General features: G+C 38.4%; 1 protein-coding gene across 1 annotated transcript in view; it reads right to left on the bottom strand.

The window, feature by feature from the left end:
- Window positions 1-22660, bottom strand: part of COL19A1 (collagen type XIX alpha 1 chain) — a 321624-nt gene that overhangs the window by 69673 nt on the left and 229291 nt on the right. Inside the window, exons 17-19 of the mRNA XM_034990815.1 lie at window positions 15842-15892; window positions 7135-7179; window positions 1607-1669 (exon numbers count right to left, since the gene is read on the bottom strand). Coding sequence (XP_034846706.1) covers window positions 1607-1669; window positions 7135-7179; window positions 15842-15892 — 159 coding nt within the window. The remainder of the gene's footprint in view (window positions 1-1606; window positions 1670-7134; window positions 7180-15841; window positions 15893-22660) is intronic.

Here is a 22660-nt window from a genome sequence, read left to right as displayed (position 1 = left end):
GTGCTCAGTCTGGGTCTGCCATGTGTCACGAGTAATTTAAGAGGTGAGAGTCAATGTTCAAGCTTGGCGAGGAGACAGTGCAGACCTACAGAAGCAGTTAGAAGATGGTAAGAGCTGCCAACAAGTGTGGAGTGTCAGGAGTAATTAGGCAGGTAGAAGGGGCAGCATCCACCAGGCTGGATTTGTGGAACGGGAGTTTCTCAGACATTCTTGGAAATACGAAGTTGGGAAGCCCTATTAAAGACTGTCATGTCCTGGACAGTCACTAGACAGCTTGGACAACTAGAAGCTTGGACTAGACACTAAAGGTGAGAGAGCATGACCCCTGGAGGCAGGACAGCTTGGGGGACTCTGGTAAAAGCCCTCACCCTACCACTGCCTGCAAAATTACCCTTATTGCCAAACAAGCCTAATTTTTATAGCCAAAGCGCAGGGAAATTTTGGCTTTGTAATATTAAATGCTTTTCCTACTGTTTCCGTTTGGCACGCGGGCATTTTCGTGACCTCTGCATTCACTATCTCTGCTAAACCAATGTCCTTTGTTCCCCCTGGCAAGGAAAAAGGGAAATGTGATTTTTGTTAAAAAAAAGAAGATAGTAGGAAGGGAAAAATGAAGGGGAGGACATTGGAGGGGGAGACGAACCATGAGAGACTGTGGACTCTGAGAAACAAACTGAGGGTTCTAGAGGGGAGGGGATGGGGGGATGGGTTAGCCTGGTGATGGTTATTAAAGAGGGCACGTATTGAATAGAGCACGGGGTGTTATACGCAAACAATGAATCATGGAACCCTACATCAAAAACTACTGATGTAATGTATGGTGATTAACATAACATAATAAAAGAAAAAAGGTATTACACTTTTGAATAAAGATAAAACATTTAAGTCTGATGCTGGCTGATTCTTATGAGCTGCTGTAGGTTGTTTTTGTTTTTTAGCAGGATTTAAAAAAAAAAGCTATTTTTAACTAGGATTCATGTAATCTCTTTAGGCAGTCTGATTTGAGTATAAATGATAATTTAGGTTTTCTCCTCCTACCGCAAAAGCTAAGTCTTGAAAGAAAGGGGACTCAGTAATACTGAAAAGTGGCTTGAGAAGCTACTTTGATCTTATAAAAACCAAGGAAGGAAAGTAACTTCAGAAAGTATCCTAAGAACAGATATATACACGTTTCTAATTTTTTGGATATATTAGCCCCAGTCTTCAGTGTATTGATTTTATTATTTATTATAGCTATCATGTTTAGTTATAGAAGGGCAGCTTAGTAATTTTTAAGCCCTGCGTTCTAGAATCAGCCTACCTAAATGTGATTCATAGCTCTAACATTTACTGGCTCTGTGACCTAGGGCAAGTTAGTTAACCTCTCTGGGCCTCAGTTGCCTCATATGAAGAAGAGGGGTGATAATAGCCTACCTATCTTATTTTTTAAAAATTGATTGAGTGACTTCATGCCTTGCTAGAGCACTTGCTCAAATATCTGATCTGTTTTTGCTTGCCAAGGCAGGGGCAAACAAGGCTCATGGAATTAGGGCTGATTAGGAAAAATATTTTTAATTCTGTTTTTTAAAAAATATTCTTCCTTTGCCCTAAAAGCTTTCATACTTACCGATTCTCCTTTTTGACCTTTAGGGCCAATGGACCCTGGGAATCCTGGTTGTCCAGTTTCACCCTTTTGAGAAAAAGCAGAAGAGAGATTTTGCGTGAGGTCAGGTGAGTACTGTTGTGACTGCGGTTCAGAGCAATTGCTTGTGCTCCCACCAACCACGGAATTTATCTGCTATCATCCAAGAGACAACGTGAAACTGGTTAGACTGTCTGCATAATAATGTATTTGTCAGCACTTCATGATGCCTTCAGCTCTTTCAGAAATCCATAATATTTGTTATGATATTTAAAATTAATGAGAGACAAAAATTATTTTTCAAGGCAAGATGTCCAGAGAAGAAAGAAATTATAATTTTGTCTTGTTTCACCAAAAAAATTTTGTGTGTGTGTATGTGTGATCTTAAAGACATGAGATTGTTGAACTGCCACAATAATCTGGACTCATTTTATTTCAGACACTTCTTTCTTTTTTTAGGTGGGGGCAGGTGAAGGAGTGGGGGAGCCATAGGAAGAAAAGTGAGTCTCTCAGCTGTTCCCAGCATTTATATGATCACTGAAATGACTGGCTGTGGACAAAGAGAAGGCATTCTTGTTGATGGGGTAACAGCAGCTTAGGAATGTCTAAGATGTTCTGGTCAGTGATCTTGAAGAGGGGTTTGTATGTGACATATAAAAAGTATTTTGAGAAAATACAATTTAGAAATAATATAGCGGAAAGGAAGTAGATCACTAATCAGACTTTGGAGGAGTCCCAGCATTGTGCTTTCTTTTAGCATCTACCAAGATCCTTGAATCCCACATGAGGGTAAAGTAAACATAGCCACTAGAAGTTATGTATGTTGGGTTTATTCCAATCTCAAAAGCATTTTTGCAAAATGATGTTCACCATTGTATTTCTGGGCATATACCTTTCTCACACAATGTCTTGTATATTTTTTATTTTGAAAAAAATAACTACAGAAAACATGAAGGGGAATATGGCAAACCTCTGTATACCAGGCAACCAAAATGAAAGAAATACAAAAATTTACAAAGAAGAAATTTTCTGTATTTTCCCCTCTATTTCTGTCCCAAAGGGAGCCACTCTCTTAAATGTATATTTATATTTTCAGTCCATAGTTTTTCACTTTTACTGCATATATGTAATCATGAACAATATATTATTTGGGATATTTATAATGAATTCCATAAATAGCTTTATTTTTATATTTTACATCCTAGAACTTGCTTCTTTCCACTCACAGTTGTTTCTAATATCCCTTTCTATTGATACATATAGATCTAGCTCACTCATTGTAACCACTGGAAAATGTTAACGTACCAGGGTTTATCCAAGCCCCATTGATGGGCATTTGGGTTGTCTCTAGCTTTTCCTTATCATAAACAAGCCTGCAGGGCATATCTCCATTTCTCTCCCCTTCTGTGGATGTATTTATCTGTTTATTTTGAAGCCTCGAACAACAGTCTACCCAAAGTACTTCAAGTAAAAATTGATTACGGTCCTAAAAATGTTGGCTTATTTCCACATTGCTATCAAAATCAGTATCTTGTGACTTTACACTAGAGGAAGATGGAACTTGTCATATGCAATTGATAAACAAGATCGTAATTTCAAAGGATTCTTCTAGATGTGTGGAATATACTTTGTAAAATTAATCTTGATTTTATTAATATAAGCATTTTTCCTTCTACCATCTAAACATCTAGTGTACCATCATCGGTCTTATACTTACCACACTGTAGCAGAAGCAATTTTTTTCTAGATATGACAAATTCTATCCAAAGTAAGAAAAGGGAGAAATTGGTGGATATATTTAAAAAGCCAATTGGTGTTGGTTTTAAAAAGAAAATAAACAACTGGACTTGTCTGAGCATTAGGGGGTACACAGTGACCTCCCTGTTACTCATCTGGTAGGTGTTACTCATCTGGTAGGTGTTAAAATCCCCAATGCAGGGGCACCTGGGTGGCTCAGTTGGTTAAGCATCTGCTTTCGGTTCAGGTCACGATCTCGGGATCCTGGGATGGAGCCTTGCATCGGGCTCCCAAAACTGCTCAGCGGAGAGTCTGCTTCTCCCTGTCCCTCTGCCCCTCCACCCCTACTCGTGCTCTCTCTCTCTCATATAAATAAGTAAAATCTTAAAAAAAAATCCCCCAGTGCATAGATGTGAAAGAAAAATACGCTTAGTTGTTAGACTGATCTGCAAAATATAAAAGTAGAAATCAGGGAAAGGGGTCTAGAAATTACTATAAAAATCACTTCTGCCTGATAACAAAGGGGAAGAGGAGGGGATTGAACAAGGAAGAACAGTAATTACATTCATAACTGCTGTATGTTTGAACCCATGTAAATAAGTCTCCTTTGAAATGTAGAAAAAGGACCCAACAGAGGCATCTGTCCGTCTCTCTGAGTGGTACTTGGGTAAAGTTGGACTTAGAGGAAATCTTAGGCACCTATTCCCTCATAGAAAATTCTGCAAACAAAAACATTTCATACCTGAATTTTAGACACCTGAGGAGTTGTTTTTCATACTTAAAATGAATGTTCAGTGATTTATCACTGTGGGTATGAGCTGAAAGATAAGTGATGAATTTACTCAGCTTCAGGAAAGGCTGTCCTTTGATTTGCCACTTTCAATGCTATTTCAGAGACCTGTGCTGTTGAGGCTAAATCTTTTCCTTCTGACAGCTGGCCCCAAAAGATACCTGCTAGTTTCTTAGGAGTCCTTAGATATTCTGCCACCTTATTCCACTGTCTATGTAAAGGAGCAGTTCTCTTTAACCAATTTGCAAATACATTATTCCTTCATCACATGCTGCCAGTCTCAGGAAAACTACAGAGCAGAGGTCATCATTTCAACAGTGGTGGACTGGTCCCATGGCTGCCATGGTCTTTACTGCCATTTACCATTAATAGCCACTAGTGTTCATTGGTGTTTCTCCTTGCATCTAAGTGCTCTTGATATAGGATGTGGTTGCTAAGCCAGGAGTGATTTCTGTGTAGATTCTACTGCTGTCTGTTTGTTCTGGTGCTTCACTGCAATTTTGGGATCCAAATGGTAGGCTGGTTTCGTGATTCTGTTTTGCATGGAGAAGTGATATATAGCAATAACAAGTCACTTATGTGTTGAAATTGTACTTCTCATTAAATCTTTTGTTCAACCGCATAAATTGAGTCCCTCTCTGTCAAAATTATGGTGGGAGGCACAAAGATGAACAAGACCAGGTGTTAAGGATGGCAACAGTTATTAATACCAAAGAGAGAGAAGTGAGACTTCATGAGAAGAAAGTTTGGAGCGGATGAATAGAAAGGAACAAATCTTTAGTGTGGGCTTAATGTGTGTCAGGTATTGTGCTTTTGGGTAAGTTCATCTCATCTCATTTGATTTCAGTCTTGCTATCAATTCTGTGTAGACACAATTATGCCCATTTTACAGACAAGGAAACCAATGCTCAGAGAAATAAAATGATTTTCCCAACGCAGCCGTTAATGGTACAATCAATTTTGACCCCAGAGCCCATGTTTTTTTGACCACTCTGTGGTTCTCAATCCTGGCTGCCCATTAGAATCATCTGAAGCACTTTTAAATAATAGTGATATGGACTCAATGCCAGATCAACCAGAGGTATGGGCTCCACAACCAATCAGAGTCTCTGGGCGTGAGGTCTGAGCGTTGGCATTTTCTAAGAGCTCTCCAAGTGATTTCAGTGTGCAGCCAGCGTTCAGAACCATCAAGGTCCACCATAGGTGCAAGGAAAAATCTATGAGGGCAGCTTGAAGGAGGTTTAAATTCTTATTATGGTGACCCATGAACAGCATAATAATTTAAAAAACAAATGTATTGATTCAGAACAGACACTAACCACTTAGTACCTATGTATAGGTAGAGGTGACTTCATTCTTCCAGCAAGTGCTATGCTTGTCTTTCAGTTTATTTTATGTATTATTTATTGGCAGAGTCCTTCTCCCATTAATTAGAATTCTTACAAATCATTTCATATGTACATTTGTATCAGGTACTGCATCAAGTTCCCTGTAGACTCTTCTAGGTTATTTCTCTGGGCGGGAGGAGGGAAGAGTTACACCCCTGGCTTTTCCTAATTCCACTTAAGATTCTGAAGCAATTAGAAAAGATTCTGAGGAATAGAAAAGGTCCTTAGAGTTTGAAATACACCTGTTTTGCAGAATCAAATTTCTCATCACTGAGGTCTTAGGAATTCCTAAGTAACATATGCTTCCTAATGAACATAGCCAATCAGAAGCCAGCTGTTTGGTTTCAATAAATGAATCATCGTTTAAATACTTTAAAAGTGCCACAACACTCTTCTTTGCTCAGCTGTCCTATGTGACAAGCTTTGTGGCTTTTTCTCCCCCGTTAGCCTGCACATGTGCTTTAGTAATTGCTTAAAATGTAATGTGTTCGTACGGTAGTGTAGAAATTCTGTAAGCTATCTGGTTACAGAAAATAATGCTAATGTACTAGCAGTAAAATCCCAGACACACAAATGCCTTATTATGGCTGTATAATCAATATTTTTTGGATGTCTTTTTAAGAATGTCAAGGTTTTATTTATTTTTTTTGCAGAAAATTTCATTTTCAATGGTCAATCTAAAAGAAATTCCTAGTTTCTGTTGAGACTATCTTTTAGCAGTATTTTCTGGTGATAGATGTATGATCTTTTGAATAGATGGGTTGCACTGATTTATGAGGCACAGAAGTCATATTTTCTTGGATTCATGTTGAAATACCCTGCCCTCAATCAAGAGAATTTTTACTGGGTGAACAAATGAAAGTAGCACTCACAGGCCACATTCCCTCAGAGTGTTTTCAGACCTACTCATCTCTGTAGATTTAATGGGCATCATTTTTTTCCTGACAATGGCACATTCACACTGAATCCAAGGTCATCACAATTCCAGAATCAAACCAGAGTGAAACATTTTTCTGAGTGGTCAAGTGAATCTGTCATCTTCACGCCTCATATAATTAAGCTGGTGACAGATGACGATGAGGACGCAGTGGAAATCCATCAGCGTTTTAATTTTAAAACTGTTTTTGAAATAATCGTTTGGTTAAACTATGATTGTACACTATTAAACCCCACCAAAAAAATGCCCCCACGACAGCTTATATTTGGGTACATGAGAAGACACAAAAATAGGGAGCCTGAGCCTGAGGTATTTTGCTAAAGGGGTCTTCAGATGGTTTTGCCACCTACAACGATTCATGAAATATCGCTTTATGAATCAAAGCTTGTGTCCTAATTTCCTTTACTTTGTTACAGCTATTTCCCCTAGATGTGTTCTCTCCTTGCAGCCAGCTGCTATTCAGCAGTCTTCACCGGGGAGCAGACCCTCAGTGTCTAATCCTGCTGTCTGGTTAGGAGGCAGGGAGGCTTGTGCCCACTGAAGGCTCCCCAGAGACGCAAGCCTACATGGCAGCAGGACTGTCCCTGACATGGGAATGTATATGTTGGTGTAAAACCCTGAATATTTTTATATTTTTATTCACTTGGACAAATCTGATTACCTTCTCTCCTTTTGGGCCATGAACTCCATATTCACCAAGGTTTCCCTAGGTGGAAAAAAAAAATATATATATATATATAAAGAAAAGTACAAAAAAAGTCCATTTATTATTAATACATTCAGCCCCTGCATTAAAATATAGTCAGGTAACAGTGTTGTAATAATAGCTTTTATGAATACCATGTTAATCACTTTTGCCTCTCTTACCTTCTGTGAAATATTGCTGAAAAACATCAACTTTGTAGACCCTATTTATCTTCTCTGTGACTTCCTCCCAGGAGGTGATTTGGGGGAAATATCACACCTCCAAGGGCAAGTTGTCACTACTCCAAATTAATGTCTGGCAACTTCTCTTGGTCCCCAACAAGTCCACTGATATGACTTTATAACATTATTAATGATATCTTTGTTGCTCACTATAATGGACGTTCCATTAATTAACCTCTTGGCTGCACTCGCCACTCTCTTGACTTTTATAATACCTCACTTTCCTAGGATCTTCCTGTCTCTCTGACCTCTCCACTTCCTCCCTCACCTAATGGGTAAATGTTGGATTTCCTTAGGACTCTGTCCAGATCCTTTTCTCTTGTGACTCAACATTTTCTCCTGGACACTCTTCTTTGCTCCCATGTTTAGGTATCATCTACACAAACACAAATCTATAAACCCAGCATATGTCTTCTGAGTTTTGACCCATGTATCTAATTTTCCACTTGTTGTATTCACTTATAAATTTTCGAGGAAATTCATATTTAACAAGTTCAAAACTGAATTTAAAAAATTCAACAATACACACACATATGAGAGAGAAAGATGAAAGAATTACATCATGCTGTTAACATGCATTAGTCCAGAAGTGGGATAATAACCATTGGCTTCTTCCTAATCTAGCTCTATGGTTACTTGTTAAAATGCACGGTCATTTCATTTTACAATTGAAAAAAAAAAACAAGGAGAGAAAGAAAATCTGAATTCATCCTTTCCCTTCCATAGAAGTCTTCCTTCTTCCATCTGGGTATCATTGTTAAGACCATCCTCCTTTTCCTCAAGTCCAATCAGTCATCTAGCCTGGCTGCCTCTGGTCCCCAAATCTCTTCTCTTTACACTCCCTACCCTCACTCATCATGGCTTGCCAGGACTACTGTAGTAGCTCCCTAATTGGCATTCTATAATCCACTCTTACTCCCCACACACCTATATTTTCTATATAAGGTCAGAGAGATACCTTTAAGACATTCTGAGTCCCTTCTTTCTAAACTTTTACAAAGCCATCAAAATCCCATATGACCTAAACGCATTTCCCTCTCCAGGATCATGGTGGCCCCTGTTCTCCCTTGGAATTTCCAGCTGTAACAGCTTTCTTTTGGCTTCTCAAATGGACCAAGATACTTTCCATTTCACCCTCTAGGTCATCACTCTGTCTTCACTCCTCTGTCCATTAGCAACTACTCATCCCTCAGGTCTCAACTATGATAAAATGCCATTCATGGAAGATCCTGCAGGTCTCCCAGACAGGTTCCCCTCTCATATCTTCTCATTGGATATTGTATTTTTTCTTTACAATACTAATATTTTTATTTTTGTGTTTGTTTAAAGAAGCTTGCACCTTTTGCACTAGAATGTAAGCTCCATGATGGAATTGAATGCCCCATTCCTAGCACAGTACCTAACATACAGGAAATATTCAATAAATAAGCCTATAATTCTAACTTATGTGTTTTCTCCCATTAAAATTTTTTTATTAAAATATTATGTGTTGGTAGAAAAAGTAGAGGAACATTTACACAACAAAAATATGCATTCAGATCACTGTTGCTATAATTTGACATTTTAAATATACCTTCCATGTTATTCATCCTACTCCAATCAAAAATAAGTAGTTTATAACTGCTGTTATTGTTGGTTTTGTGACAGACATTTCTCATTTTTCCTGTTTAACTTTGATCTGAGATGTCTGAATTGAAAATAAAAATTGTATTCTCAAAATCCTGAGCTGTATATTATTATAAGGACATATTTGAAAATGAGGTATGAAACTCTAAGACACATACACACATACATAAAGGATCAGCAGTTACAAAATGGTAGGTTGTTTAGATGCAACCTGCACAAAACATAACTCTGAGGCATTTCCTAAACATACTAGTCATTTGGGCATGATGCCCGTCAGTGTATACAACCCATCAGCATCTCTCCCTGGCTGTGTTTAAGAAAGAAAATTTTAGGGGAGGCTGGAACATGATTTGGTCTACAACATGACTTATCCAGAGATGGTCTTGGATTGGAAGGTCCCATGCTCTTGAATTGCAGAGCAGAACCAATATAGCATCTTGGTTTAGATCCCCCTCCTCTCACACCTCCCCACAACCTACAGGATATTAGAAATGTTCTAGGTGGGATGAAAAATTGCTTCTACAGCACCAGCTCATATTATTCTATCCATACGCTCTATTGTTCTAAAATCTTGATTTTCTGGTAGCTTTCATGCCCAAAGAAAAAAACAGGGCTATTTACTGCCTGCCAGAGCCCCATATGTTTGCTTCATTCAATATCTAGGCCCGGAAATCCATCTAATCAAGGATCCTCAGTGACCTCTGGAGCTGTTCTCCACTCTCAGGCTAATAATACTCAAGGCAGATTTGACCTTGAACTTCAGTAGCATTGACATTGTAAGATTTTGCTCTCTACTTTCTCCAAGCTATCTGTACCAGACAATTACTTCGCTCTAGAGAAATAATAAGAGACATAGTCCTCACATTTCTGGAATCTGGCATTTGGCCATAGATATTATTCTAATTTTACTAGGTCATTTGTACATTTGTGCCATGTTATTTGAATGGGTTTTTATACGCCTTTTGAATAAATGTAATAGTTACATGGTTTTAAATGTGTTTATTTAAAATGTCCTCCAGTGAAGTGATGAGGGTTGTGGAATGGGGCTGCCAATCTGCCTGGTCATTTCAAGAGTTTAGGGATGTCAGAACCTGTCCTTTTTCTCTTGTGGGAAATGATGAATGGAACTCTGAAACCTATAGTCAGGCAAGTGGGAAGACTCAAGCTATTCCACTTGACTTGGAGAAGGTATTCTCTGAAAAAAGGGGATGTACCTGGACATGGATAGGTTGAGCCACAGGAGATGGTTCATAAGGAGGAAGAGACAGGAAGTTAGGATTTAAATTTTTTTCTGAATCTTCTGGGTCCAGAAGCGTTGCCTTTAGTGTCCCCAAGGAAGCCTTCACTTTCTAGGCCATGGGTGCATTTAACTCACTATTTGGAAAGACTTTGAATGTTTGATTTTTGGAGAAAGATTTTCTGTCCTTTCTAGTCTGTGGATATTGAAATGAAGTTATGATTTGATACTTGAAAGAAAAATAGATTATTTTGCTAGCAAATTGGTTTTTTTGGATCAACAATTTGGAGAAGTGAACAAGAGAATTGGTTGCTGGGAGGCACAGCATCAATCTCCAACCGCTGAGACTGATTCTCTGCAAATTGCACCGAGTGTGGCGATGTAAGATAGCACAACTATGCATTTGAAATGTGGATCTTTAAAAACAATATCAAATGTAAAATCCTCCCATTCTGGGTCTCCACAGATAACACTTTTCCCCCCATCTAGACTGTTGCAAGAGGCTCTGGATCTGATGGCGTTAGCAGTTGACACAGCCTATCAAATTTTTATTAAAATCCCCAGAGTTGGAGATGAAGAACAGTTTTTTGGATTGTGAGCAGATTTCCCTCAAGGGGAAGAATATTCTCAGCATTGTTGCTTCGTTTTGCAAACAATCTTACAAAGTGGGAGCAGCTGTTTGTAAATTATTTTTGTGATGGAGAGGGAAATCTACCTTTTATTCTTTGCAGCCTCAAGTGGGCATGCAAAAATACATATAAACACACTTATATAATCTTCCCAACCTTACTCCTTAGTCTCTTTCTTTTCCTTACTTCCCTCCCTCCCTCCCAATTCCCTTTTTGATTTGTGCCAGGAGGGGAAAAGGTTTTTTATGCCTTAGCTTCTCCCTCCAGAAGACATAAAGAAAACTATAGGGGAAAAGACCAACTCCTGTGCAGGGACCACAGAACAATTCCTTGGCCTTTGAGGATTCCTCGGATGAGGGAATGACCTGTGGATTTTTCGAGTTTAGAGTGGGGAGGAGGAGTGTCTGAGTTGCCTACTGCTTGTCCTCCCACGGGTGGCTGCTTCAGCAGAATCCAGGCTGCACGAATGGGAGCTGAGTTGCTGGTGTCCAGGACTCAAGTGCAGACATCACATAATTCAATGCCAATTTAAAAGGGAAGATTATTTTAACCTTGGAGCATCACTTTATATATCTCAATATATGGTCCATCATTTAATCTCCAAGGAAGTTTCATTCATGTTCCTTTCTTTCTCTCTCCTTATATGCTATAGCCAGACTGTCAGGCATGCAATGAATTGCAAAATGAAACCACCTCAGTATCCAAAACAGATGGGGGTGGGTGGGTGAAGTCACCGCCAAGTGAAAACATGCATCTCTCTCATCATGGCACATTTGACCCTTTCCTTTGTGAAGCTAAGGATGAGAATAAAGTGGTTATCAACCAGAAACACTGGCCAGTGTAGGTACTGAGAAGGTAGGTACTTACCTCCTCCATCCATTCTGGTGGAGGCTGATAAAACAGCTCTAACTACTCTCAATGTGAAACAAAGTAAAGTCTTTGGGAAGCTACCTTCCATCAATTCCCAGATGGGTGTAAAATCTTTTGAAGCCAAGTGGTTATAATGCATCATTTGGGGAAGAAAAGCTATGGTCTCTCCTCTCTAACCAGTTATGCTCCAGCTCCAAAGCCACATTTTGAGCAGACGTGGACTAAATCCCTGTGAGCCTCAGTCCTCTAACGGCAGTAAGGACAGAGAGCTGGAGTTATTTTGGGCAAGACAATAGCTAAGTTCAAAGTCCTGGTTTAGCAAGATTCTCCACTTGCCTGCTCTGGTCAGCCCCCATTTTTTTTGAAATATAATCTTAAAGTTAAAAAATGTACATTCTCAACTTTAGACTAAAATACAAATGCTTCATATATCTTCATTTAAGGGAAAACTGACTCATAGGCAAGATAAACTATATATAGAAGTAGTGTTGAGAGACCTGTAAAGATACAAGCTTTAAAAGTTTTGCAAGGGATAGCAAATATTTAAGTAGCTGAGTAGCAACTTGGTAAATTTTATACCAAAGGTGATCGTAATAGAGTGTGTTCTTGAAGTTTTTCTAGCTGACACTGTGACATCAGAAAACTCATTCTCATTATTTTGAAGCATTTATGATAAATCCTATTCTGTGACAGTAGATGCCTTTACAGAAAAAGCATTTTACTTTAACTGATTAATTTTAGATATGCTTCACTTCTTTTTCACTTGTGCCAAGCCCTAATGTTTTGAAAAAGCTGGTATAGATCTATTCAGAAAAATGTTTAATAGAGAATCATAAAATATACCCCAAACATTCTTCCCTAGAATACTCCCTAGAAAATCTAAGTAAATGAGAAAATTTAAGACAGAATCACTTAGGAAGTGCTACAAGCTCTACACACTTCCCATAGTCTTTATGTTGAATTCAATCTCATTAAAGAACTGGGATTTTTCAAACTAATTAGCTCATCATTTAATAAACACTTCTGAGCACCTGCTATCTTCAGGGCCTTTGCTGGCACATAGCATCTCTTTGGGATTTCTAAACAGAGAAGAATGACAGTAGTCAGAGGAATTTATTAAAAGGGAAAGCAAGAACATAGAGGAAAGATATAAAGGGGAGTGTCTCTGAACTTGTTTTTGTGTAGGAGCACAATTATTTACCAGCATCGTATCAACAACAAGCTATCGTGTATAAAGGGATCCTACTTGGTAGACACAATGCCTCATGCCAAGTGATCAGACCTCAAATACTTGTTATTAAAATGATGGGTCAATCAATGGTCACACTTAGGTCTCTGGGTCTTACTTCACTGCCAACACCCATTTTCTTTCCCTCTGTTGTGTTTCCTTGAAGAACAGAGCAAAACACCCTAGCCTTTTGCCATTCAGGGACTTTCATGTCAGTATTCCATCGACCCTGATTACAACTTAAAAACCTTGGTGAAGGGGCCTCTCCCTGAAAGGTGGGGGACCCCCAGTCTTGATCTATGGTATGTAAAGGTTTGCTTGAGGTTTTAGCGTAGCAGTGATTGGTTCTGATAAGAAATCTATCACCTATTGTGCTACTCAAGCTTCAAGGCAGCAAATTATCTAGGTCTACCCTCTGAGAAACTGGATTTGTGACAGTATTAATGGTGAAGCACGATGGTTTGCATTAATTTTTTGCATGAAGTTTTGCAAACTTTGAAGTAATTTTTTCTTAAATTTACCAAAAACTGCTAGAATGCATACAGGAATTCAGTAAAGTGGCAGGATATAAAATCAATGCACAGAAATCAGTGGCACTCCTATACACCAACAACAAGACAGAAGAAAGAGAAATTAAGGAGTCGATCCCATTTACAACTGCACCCAAAACCATAAGATACCTAGGAATAAACCTAACCAAAGAAGCAAAGTATCTGTACTCAGAAAACTATAAAATACTCATGAAAGAAATTGAGGAAGACACAAAGAAATGGAAAAACATTCCATGCTCATGGATTGGAAGAACAAATATTGTGAAGATGTCAATGCTACCTAGAGCAATCTACACATTCAATGCAATCCCCATCAAAATACCATCAACTTTTTTCAAAGAAATGGAACAAATAATCCTAAAATTTGTATGGAACCAGAAAAGACTCTGAATAGCCAGAGGAATGTTGAAAAAGAAAAGCAAAGCTGGTGGCATCACAATTCCGGACTTTAAGTTCTTATACAAAGCTGTCATCATCAAGACAGTATGGTACTGGCACAAAAACAGACACATCGATCAATGGAACAGAATAGAGAGCCCAGAAATGGACTCTCAACTCTATGGTCAACTCATCTTCGACAAAGCAGGAAAGAATGTCCGATGGAAAAAAGTCTCTTCAACAAACGGTGTTGGGAAAATTGGACAGCCACATGCAGAAGAATGAAACTGGACCATTTCCTTATACCACACACAAAAATAAACTCAAAATGGTTAAAAGACCTAAATGTGAGATAGGAGTCCATCAGAATCCTAAAGGAGAACACAGGCAGCAACCTCTTCGACCTCAGCCATGCAACTTCTTACTAGAAACATCGCCAAAGGCAAGGGAAGCAAGGGCAAAATGAACTATTGGGACTTCATCAAGATAAAAAGTTTTTGCACAGCAAAAGAAACAGTCAACAAAACCAAAAGACAACAGACAGAATGGGAGAAGATATTTGCATATGACATATCAGATAAAGGGCTAGTATCCAAAATCTATAAAGAACTTATTAAACTCAACACCCAAAGAACAAATGATCCACTTCTTGATTAGAAATGGGCAGAAGACATGAACAGACATTTTTCCAAAGAAGACATCCAAATGGCCAACAGACACATGAAAAAGTGCTCAACATCACTCGGCATCAGGGAAATCCAAATCAAAACCTCAATGAGATACCACCTCACACCAGTCAGAACGGCTAAAATTAACAAGTCAGAAAACGACAGATGTTGGCGGGGATGTGGAATAAAAGGGAAACCTCCTACACTGTTGGTGGGAATGCAAGCTGGTGCAGCCACTCTGGAAAACAGTATGGAGGTTCCTTAAAAAGTTGAGAAGAGAGCTACCATACAATCTAGCAATTACACTACTGGGTATTTACCCCAAAGATACAAATGTAGTGATCCGAAGGGGTACGTGTACCCCGATGTTAATAGCAGCAATGTCCACAATAGCCAAACTATGGAAAGAGCCAAGATGTCCATCGACAGATGAATGGATAAAGAAGAAGTGGTATATGTATACAATGGAGTATTATGCAGCCATCAAAAGGAATGAAATCTTGCCATTTGCAATGACGTGGATGGAACTGGAGGGTATTATGCTGAGCAAAATAAGTCAATCAGAGAAAGACATGTATCATATGACTTCACTGATATGAGGAATTCTTAATCTCAGGAAACAAACTGAGGGTTGCTGGAGTGGTGGGGGGTGGGAGGGATGGGGTGGCTGGGTGATAGACATTGGGGAGGGTATGTGCTATGGTGAGCGCTATGAATTGTGTAAGACTGTTGAATCACAGAACTATACCTCTGAAACAAATAATACATTATACATTAAAAAATAAAAAATAATAAGAAGATAGAAGGAAGGGAAAAATGAAGTGGGGGAAATCGGAGGGGGAGACGAACCACGAGCGACTATGGACTCTGAGAAACAAACTCAGGGTTCTAGAGGGGAGGGGGATGGAGGGATGGGTTAGCCTGGTGATGGGTATTAAGGAGGGGATGTACTGAATGGAGCACTGGGTGTTATATGCAAACAATGAATCATGGAACACTACATCAAAAACTAATGATGTAATGCATGGTGATTAACATAACATAATAAAAAATTTATAAAAATAAAATGCTGGTTTTGTGAAAAGATGCTGAGCAAAATACATTTTTTTGAAACATACTTTCAGTGAGGAAAGATATTAAGTATATGTGATCATGTTTCAGAGTCTGAGCAGTTAGGAATTAATAAGTGTTTTTTCAAAAATATGATTACATAAAATGTCTGTGTATATAAGATGTGAAAAAGAGAAGCCATACCTTATTATAATATCCAAGAGTCTGTTGTACTCCTTGTATTCCAGGAGGTCCCTGTATTAGAAATAAAGAGAAAGGTGTGAACATTTACCAAAACAACGTCAATTTAAATAATGTATCTAAGAATTCTTGAAATCTTAGTTAAGAAAAAGTAAGCATTTGTTTAGTCAAATATTCTAATTAACAGAGAATTACAGGAGCAATAACTTATCAGGTTCCTAAAGGTACTTCTAGGTTAAATCCTGCATGAATCCAAAGAGATGTGGGAAAGTGTAACATTTTACCAGAAGGTCAGCCATCAGCATATTCTTTATTAAAAAATATTGTACCTGTAAAACTCCTCCGGGGAAGAGGCTGTAGGTTCAGTTTATTTTTGACACTTCTTACAGGGCTTTGATCAATATATTATAGAAATGTGTGCCCATGTGTTATTAACTGAGAAAATATGGGAGAAATATTCTTTTGAATTGGTTGAATGAAAATGGCTGCACATGGAATTTCAGACCAGAAAAAGATATCTGTTCAAAAACCTCAGATTTAAGACATTCAGATGCTCATAGTCTTCAGCTGACAAGGAGCGTTCACTAAGCACCTTGTGAGCTTTGGGTAGACAGGGAAGAAGACATTCATCTGTCCCTAAAACTTCCAGATAGAGAAGAAGAAGAGAGTTTCTGAGTTTTCAGGGATTACACTTTGGGGGAGAGGGCCATAAGAAAATACAAAGCTTAGCATTATTTTAAATCAAGTAGTTCAAGCCAAGAGAGAGTCAGCAATGTCAGAAAAGAGACTGCATATTTCATCTTGACCTCGAAAACTCCTCAGAGGAGAGAAAATATTACAGAGGCAAAGCTCTTTACATTTTACCTCAGAAGATAACACAAAGGAAGACTATGATTGAGCAAATCAAACACCACTGTTATACAAAATTATTTTCTTTACAAGAAAATAAAAACTTTGAAAAGTGAAGAAAATTTTAAGGAACAATTACTAGCTGTACTCACTGATAGGAGAAACACCTTAAGTATACTGAAAAAATTAATGTCAGTTAACATTTATGACTGGTATTTCTTATGAACAGCTTGTGTCTGAAGGTCTTTTCTAAGAAAACCTTTGCATTGTGCCACTAAATGCAGCAGATACAATGATGTAATGATGGATGTCTGGAAGCAGTTTGATATAACTCTTGAGAAAATAATAGGCCTCACGGGTAATGGAGTCGAGTATGATTGGAAAGACAAACGATGTTGTTACTTTGCTGACATAAAAACAGAGCTAATGTCAGAATAGAATTCTCATGGCACCATATTTTTTTCCTCTTCTTTTTCTATTTGCCAGCGTTCTGTATTCTAGGTCAGTTAGATGAAGTAATGAGGAAAGCAATCATTGGGTAGGAGTTTTTGCAAAAAGTTTCTAGCCAAGAAGATGCAAAATAAAAACTCATTCTTGAAAATCAGGAAGCTTGAGATTGCTTACGCATTGCTCTTTCTGCAGCTATATAATGTGGCAAGGAGAAATTTTAGGTATCATATTGTAGTAGCATCAACAGGTGGCTTATGGATACATGCATAGTGGGCATTTGGTGAATGGTGAATGCGTGTTGATACTAAGGCTAATGAGATCAAAGAATAGTGATGTGGTGGGTAAATTTAGCTTCATACACATTCATCCTCGTTGAAAGTATTAATAATTAGGGCTCCCAAATATAGCAGGATCATACCGTCTCTCAAATAGAGCAGAAGAATCAATCAAATAAGAATAGCAAACATTTATAACGTATTTGTTGTGTGCCAGGCATTATACTAGAGATCTTATGTGGATTAACTCATTTAATCCCTACAGTGACACTGAGCGGTATATACCATCATTATTTCCTATTCGAAGATATAGGAAATGAGGGTTAGAAATTGTTAATTGGCCCAAGGTCACGCCACTGGTAAGTGGCAAGACTAATATTTAACATAGGTAGCCTAGACACAAACTTAGTTCTCATCCACTCTCCTATCTTAACTTAAAAGCACACTCACAGCCTAAAATAATTTTGTAGTCATTTTTTTAAAGATTTTTTTTTTTATTTATTGAGAGGGAGAATGATAGAGAGAGAACATGAGAGGGGGGAGAGTCAGAGGGAGAAGCAGACTCCCTGCTGAGCAGGGAGCCCGATGTGGGACTCGATCCTGGGACTCCATGATCATGACCTGAGCCGAAGGCAGTCGCTTAAACAACTGAGCCACCCAGGCACCCTGTAGTCATTTTTTTTTTTTTATCATGTTGACTGTGCCTTAGAGAATACTGGGTGATCACTCTTTCATGTTCTACTTAACATACTGAAATTGAAAAAAAAAAATCAACAGAACTTGTACTTAGCACTTCTTATGAGCCAGCAATGTGATTGGTGTAGGAGGGGAAGATATAAACACTTTGTCTTTAGATGTAGTCCCACTACATAGATGAAGGAGGTCCCCCGAACTATTCTTTGCATCTCCCATCTATCTTCATACATTCTTACAACCCATGATAGGGATATTATGCCTAAATATTCCCCCAAGTTCCTCCCAACCCACAACTATACTCAAAATGCATCTTATCTTTGTTTGCAGAGGTTGGGAGAGCAGGTGGTCAGAGAATATAAAAAGTGGGAAATTTTGAGGGGGCTCTGGAAGTCAGTATGGAAAAATAAAGAGGAGAATGAACAGAGTGGTAGGGGTTACCTGGCACAGAACAGGTAGCAGCGTGGATGAGAATAGTAAAAATAACGGGAGAGCAAAAATTGGGTGAGAATTAGGTCTGATCTTTTACAGACTGGTTATGTGCTCGCAGTGTATAGCCATATTACATAAACCCAGAGTATATTCCTCATCCAGGATCCTGATCTTGCTGTTGAACGTACCACTGGGGATAGGGCAGGAGGGCTCAGTGCTGCTTCTCCTTCTAAAAACAATAGCAGAAGAACAGTTCACTGAACAGAGTCCCTGGCCAATAGAAAAGCCTGAACAGTATGATTCAGATATACACAAGATTAATAAACCTATAAAAGTTACTTCCATATTTTTATATGTTTTATTCTTGCCATAAAATGTCAAATCCACAAAGAACTGCTCCAAATGGGGTCGATCTGAAGTTTTAGGCTCTACTACCTAATCTACCGATGAGCATTTATGATGACATTTTCTTTCTTGTTCTTTTAGTCAGTAGGATACTCTGGGTATCACAGATCCTAGGTTTAATGTAACAGAGATTTACAGCTAACCGTCTACCCTGAAGGCAGTCCTTTACACAAATTCTCCCCGACGGCTAAAGAAGCCATGCAGTGACTGAAAAAAGACGCCAGTGGAGAGTCCTCAGGCAGCCTACCTCTGCCCTGACTGCAGCCTGCCTGGCCATGGCTCCCCGGGTTGTTCTGAAACTGGCAAAAGAAACCACCTCAATCAACGTGGGGAGAGTGATGGTAAGAGAAACACTATGCATATAGATGCCCAGAGCAACTCTCTCTTGACTGCTGGAAGACCAGTATAGACCCTGGGGTCTTAGAATTGGCTGTCCTAGAGCCACATCCCCAAGAGGTGTGCGAAATATTTTCCTCTTTTCTATTCTGGTACAAATGCATGGCTGGAAAAGGTCCAATGAGTCATTTGTTTCTAAGTTTAGTAAGAGCTGTCAGTCTTACAGACTATCAATCAACTCTAAGGAAGAAGTTAAAGACTTGTGGTAAGTGACAGGTCTCCTGGCACCACATGGTGTTAGTAGATGTTCCAGGACACTTGAGAGGTCACTTTCTCTAAGGTCTGCATTTATGAAGACTCATCAAGGAATTGCTTAGATGACCAAGGCCCGGTGGAGAATGAAGGCTAGCTACGGAGGCCACGTCAGCCTTGGCTAATGCTCTCAGCCACTCCACTAGGAAAAGCAGTTGAAGGATTATGGAAAGCAAAGTCCCAATATCTTGCTCATGATAGTGACCTATACATAGCTATACAGAAATCATGGCTATACAATGTCTATCTATCTTTTATGCAGCTCTGCTCCACTCTACCTGTATTGGGTTGGGAGACATAGGACATCTTGGTTAATGTGATGAGTACACAATTACAGAGCACCTTTCAAATGCTCATGAAATCCAGGGAGACACACCTGTTCAGAATCCAACTGGGCTCCCGTGTAATTATCTGAGAGGTCTATAAACCTGGTATGGGTAGAGATCCTGATGTTTCCTACTGCAAAGAACCATACCTGGTGTGATGAAGTGAATTAATGCTACATTCAATTTGGGAGCATATACTCTCAGCAATAGTTTATAGCATTTAAAGGTTTTTTTGTTTGTTTGTTTTTACTAAAATCTTGCTAGAGGTGGAAAACAGAAGTATCATGGTGTCTGACACCAACGTCATCAAATGCATAGTGTGAAAATAATGAGCTGTTTGCATTATCTTCACCTTAGCAGATTTCTGTTTTGGCTACAGATTCCCTAAGTTTAAGAGATGGCCAGAGTTTTCTGTGTTAAAAACCACACTCTTCAAACCTGGTCTTGGCTGTACTTTTACTTTTCAGTTCATGCAGTACACAGAGCTTAAAGAACTCTACATTTCCCTTTTTTTTTTTTCCTTTCCCTGGTCTTTGGTGTAAGCTCTCTATGCAAGTCAGGGCTAAGACCTTTTGATTCAGCTTTATCACCCCCTAGTATTCTGAATCAAAATCTCCATGGCTCCACAGTTACTCTGCCTCCTCTCTGATCCTCCCTCCTGAACCATTTCCCTTTTTTCCTTTTCTCTAAAAGCATCCTTTAGTTCTTCATCACTGCTGACTACGCCTTCTTGAGCCATCTTGGTGCCCCTCATTTCCAAGCCCCATAGCTGTTCAATCTCTTGTTAGGGGCTCCTTTCAGGATTCACAAATACATATTCTCAGGTTTTATAATAATTGCCTTCTGGCCCTGTGGGTTTCCAGTTAATTTCAGTCACAACCTTCAAAATACCAAAACCTCTGTGAGGAAAGCTGTACTAATCAACGAGCTTCAAAACATGTTAAAAAATAGCTTTGCAATAAGAACAGATAGAAAGCTTATTATTGGAAAGTCATTTGGGCTAATTTTCAAGAAATATTTTCCATTTCTAATGGCTGGTAGAAAAGGCAGAGAACTGTAATTATTCTTCCCGTGGTATTAAAAAAAAATATATCATGAGGAAGCCTAAATTCATTCATAGGAATGGTAAGACAAAGCATATTTCAATATATAGTAATCGCTGGAACAGCTAATGTTTTCTCTTATACATTTACATCTATAATATTATATATAACTTAGTATATATAAAGCACATTTACATTGATCATGGGGGCTGTGTACACCTGTTTTCTTGTTGGAATGAAACAAGGAGTTTCAATCTGTTTTTCTTATCATAACTCGGGATGTGGTACATAGTATCTCTCCCATCTCCACCAAGGTTTGCCAAATTCATTAGAATTATTGTTTCTCCAAGAAAAAATGTGCGGGGAAAGCCGACTTCTTGCTTGTTGGTTTTGGTTTCAGTTAGCAATGGTAGCGAACCTAGCATAAGTCTTGCTGCTTTCAAACTCATAGAAGATAGGGCCAACAGATTTAGATTAATCTAAGAATCTGGCTAAATAATTGAAAACAAAGCTGCAGTGAGCTCTAGTTAAGTAGAAAAGAGCTTATGGATGGATTTTTAACCAGAATTACAACATAGAAAGTTGTATTCTAACTCAGAGAAAAATTGATAATATTCTTTAGATAGAAAATATTTGGGAAATCAATTTCTCTTTCTTTTAAACACAGAACCTCTTATTTATCTTAAATATTTGCTCTAAATGAAATTTTTTTGTCTCTTGGGGTTTAATTATCTAAGTTACACAGTTATAATCTTTATCGTGGATTATTTTTCTAAGAATGCTTCTGCTATAAATTTTTAGTGACTAATGAGATAGCAATATTCCTCCCCCCACCCCTCAAAATTTCTGAAAACTCTCAAACTGCATAATGATGATTTCTGAAGCCAGGAGAAGATTCACTGAGTGTTCATACTATGTTTACATTTCTTTTTTTTTTAATTTTTAAATTTTTATTTTTTATTATGTTCAGTTAGCCAACATGTAGTACATGGAGGGGATTATGCTAAGTGAAATATGTTTACATTTCAACATAGATTCCTCAAGCTCTCCTTTTTGGGATTACAATGGGAATGTGGCCAGATAGTATGTATGGGGTAAATTTTAAGATTCCTGGAAAGGAACTCTTATTCCTGAGAATATCTCACCCACTTTCTGGTTTATTCCTAAAACTTCATAGAGAAAGTTTGATTTATTTGTTTGGGTTTTATCACCAGCTCAAATGTAAATGTTCCCGGTAGATGTAATACTATTTCATATTTATACAACTCTGGATAATTTTAAATTTGTTTTCGTGTATTTTCTTGGATGACATGTTAATGTGATTTCAAAACATGTTATCTTATTTGATTCTTACAATAACTGAAGTGGGTATTATTATATTCTTCATCTAACATGAAAAAATGGAGAGATTTTTCCCCTAAATCACATAATAAGCAAATGGTAGAATCAAGTCTAAGAGTTGTTCCATTCTAATATATTCTTATGAATCATTGATTAAATATTTCCTGAGAGCAAATTGAATGGGACAGAGAAAGAGAAGAGTGAAGGGCATGGTACTTGGGGAGTAGGGACAGGAGAAGATAGTAAAAGAGGAAGTGGTACAGAAGAAGGAGGATGAAGACCCTGGAAGCTGATTCTTTCCTTGTACCACTATCAACCCAGGGCTCTTGCTTTCTGGCACCAGGTTCTGAGGAATGACAT

The sequence above is a fragment of the Mirounga leonina genome, unplaced genomic scaffold, assembly GCF_011800145.1.
Source record: "Mirounga leonina isolate KUSES-001 unplaced genomic scaffold, KU_Mleo_1.0 Mir_53, whole genome shotgun sequence".
In the NCBI taxonomy this organism is placed as follows: Eukaryota; Metazoa; Chordata; class Mammalia; order Carnivora; family Phocidae; genus Mirounga; species Mirounga leonina.
Note: the sequence above shows the minus strand (reverse complement) of the source record. Positions and strands in the feature narration are given on the sequence as shown.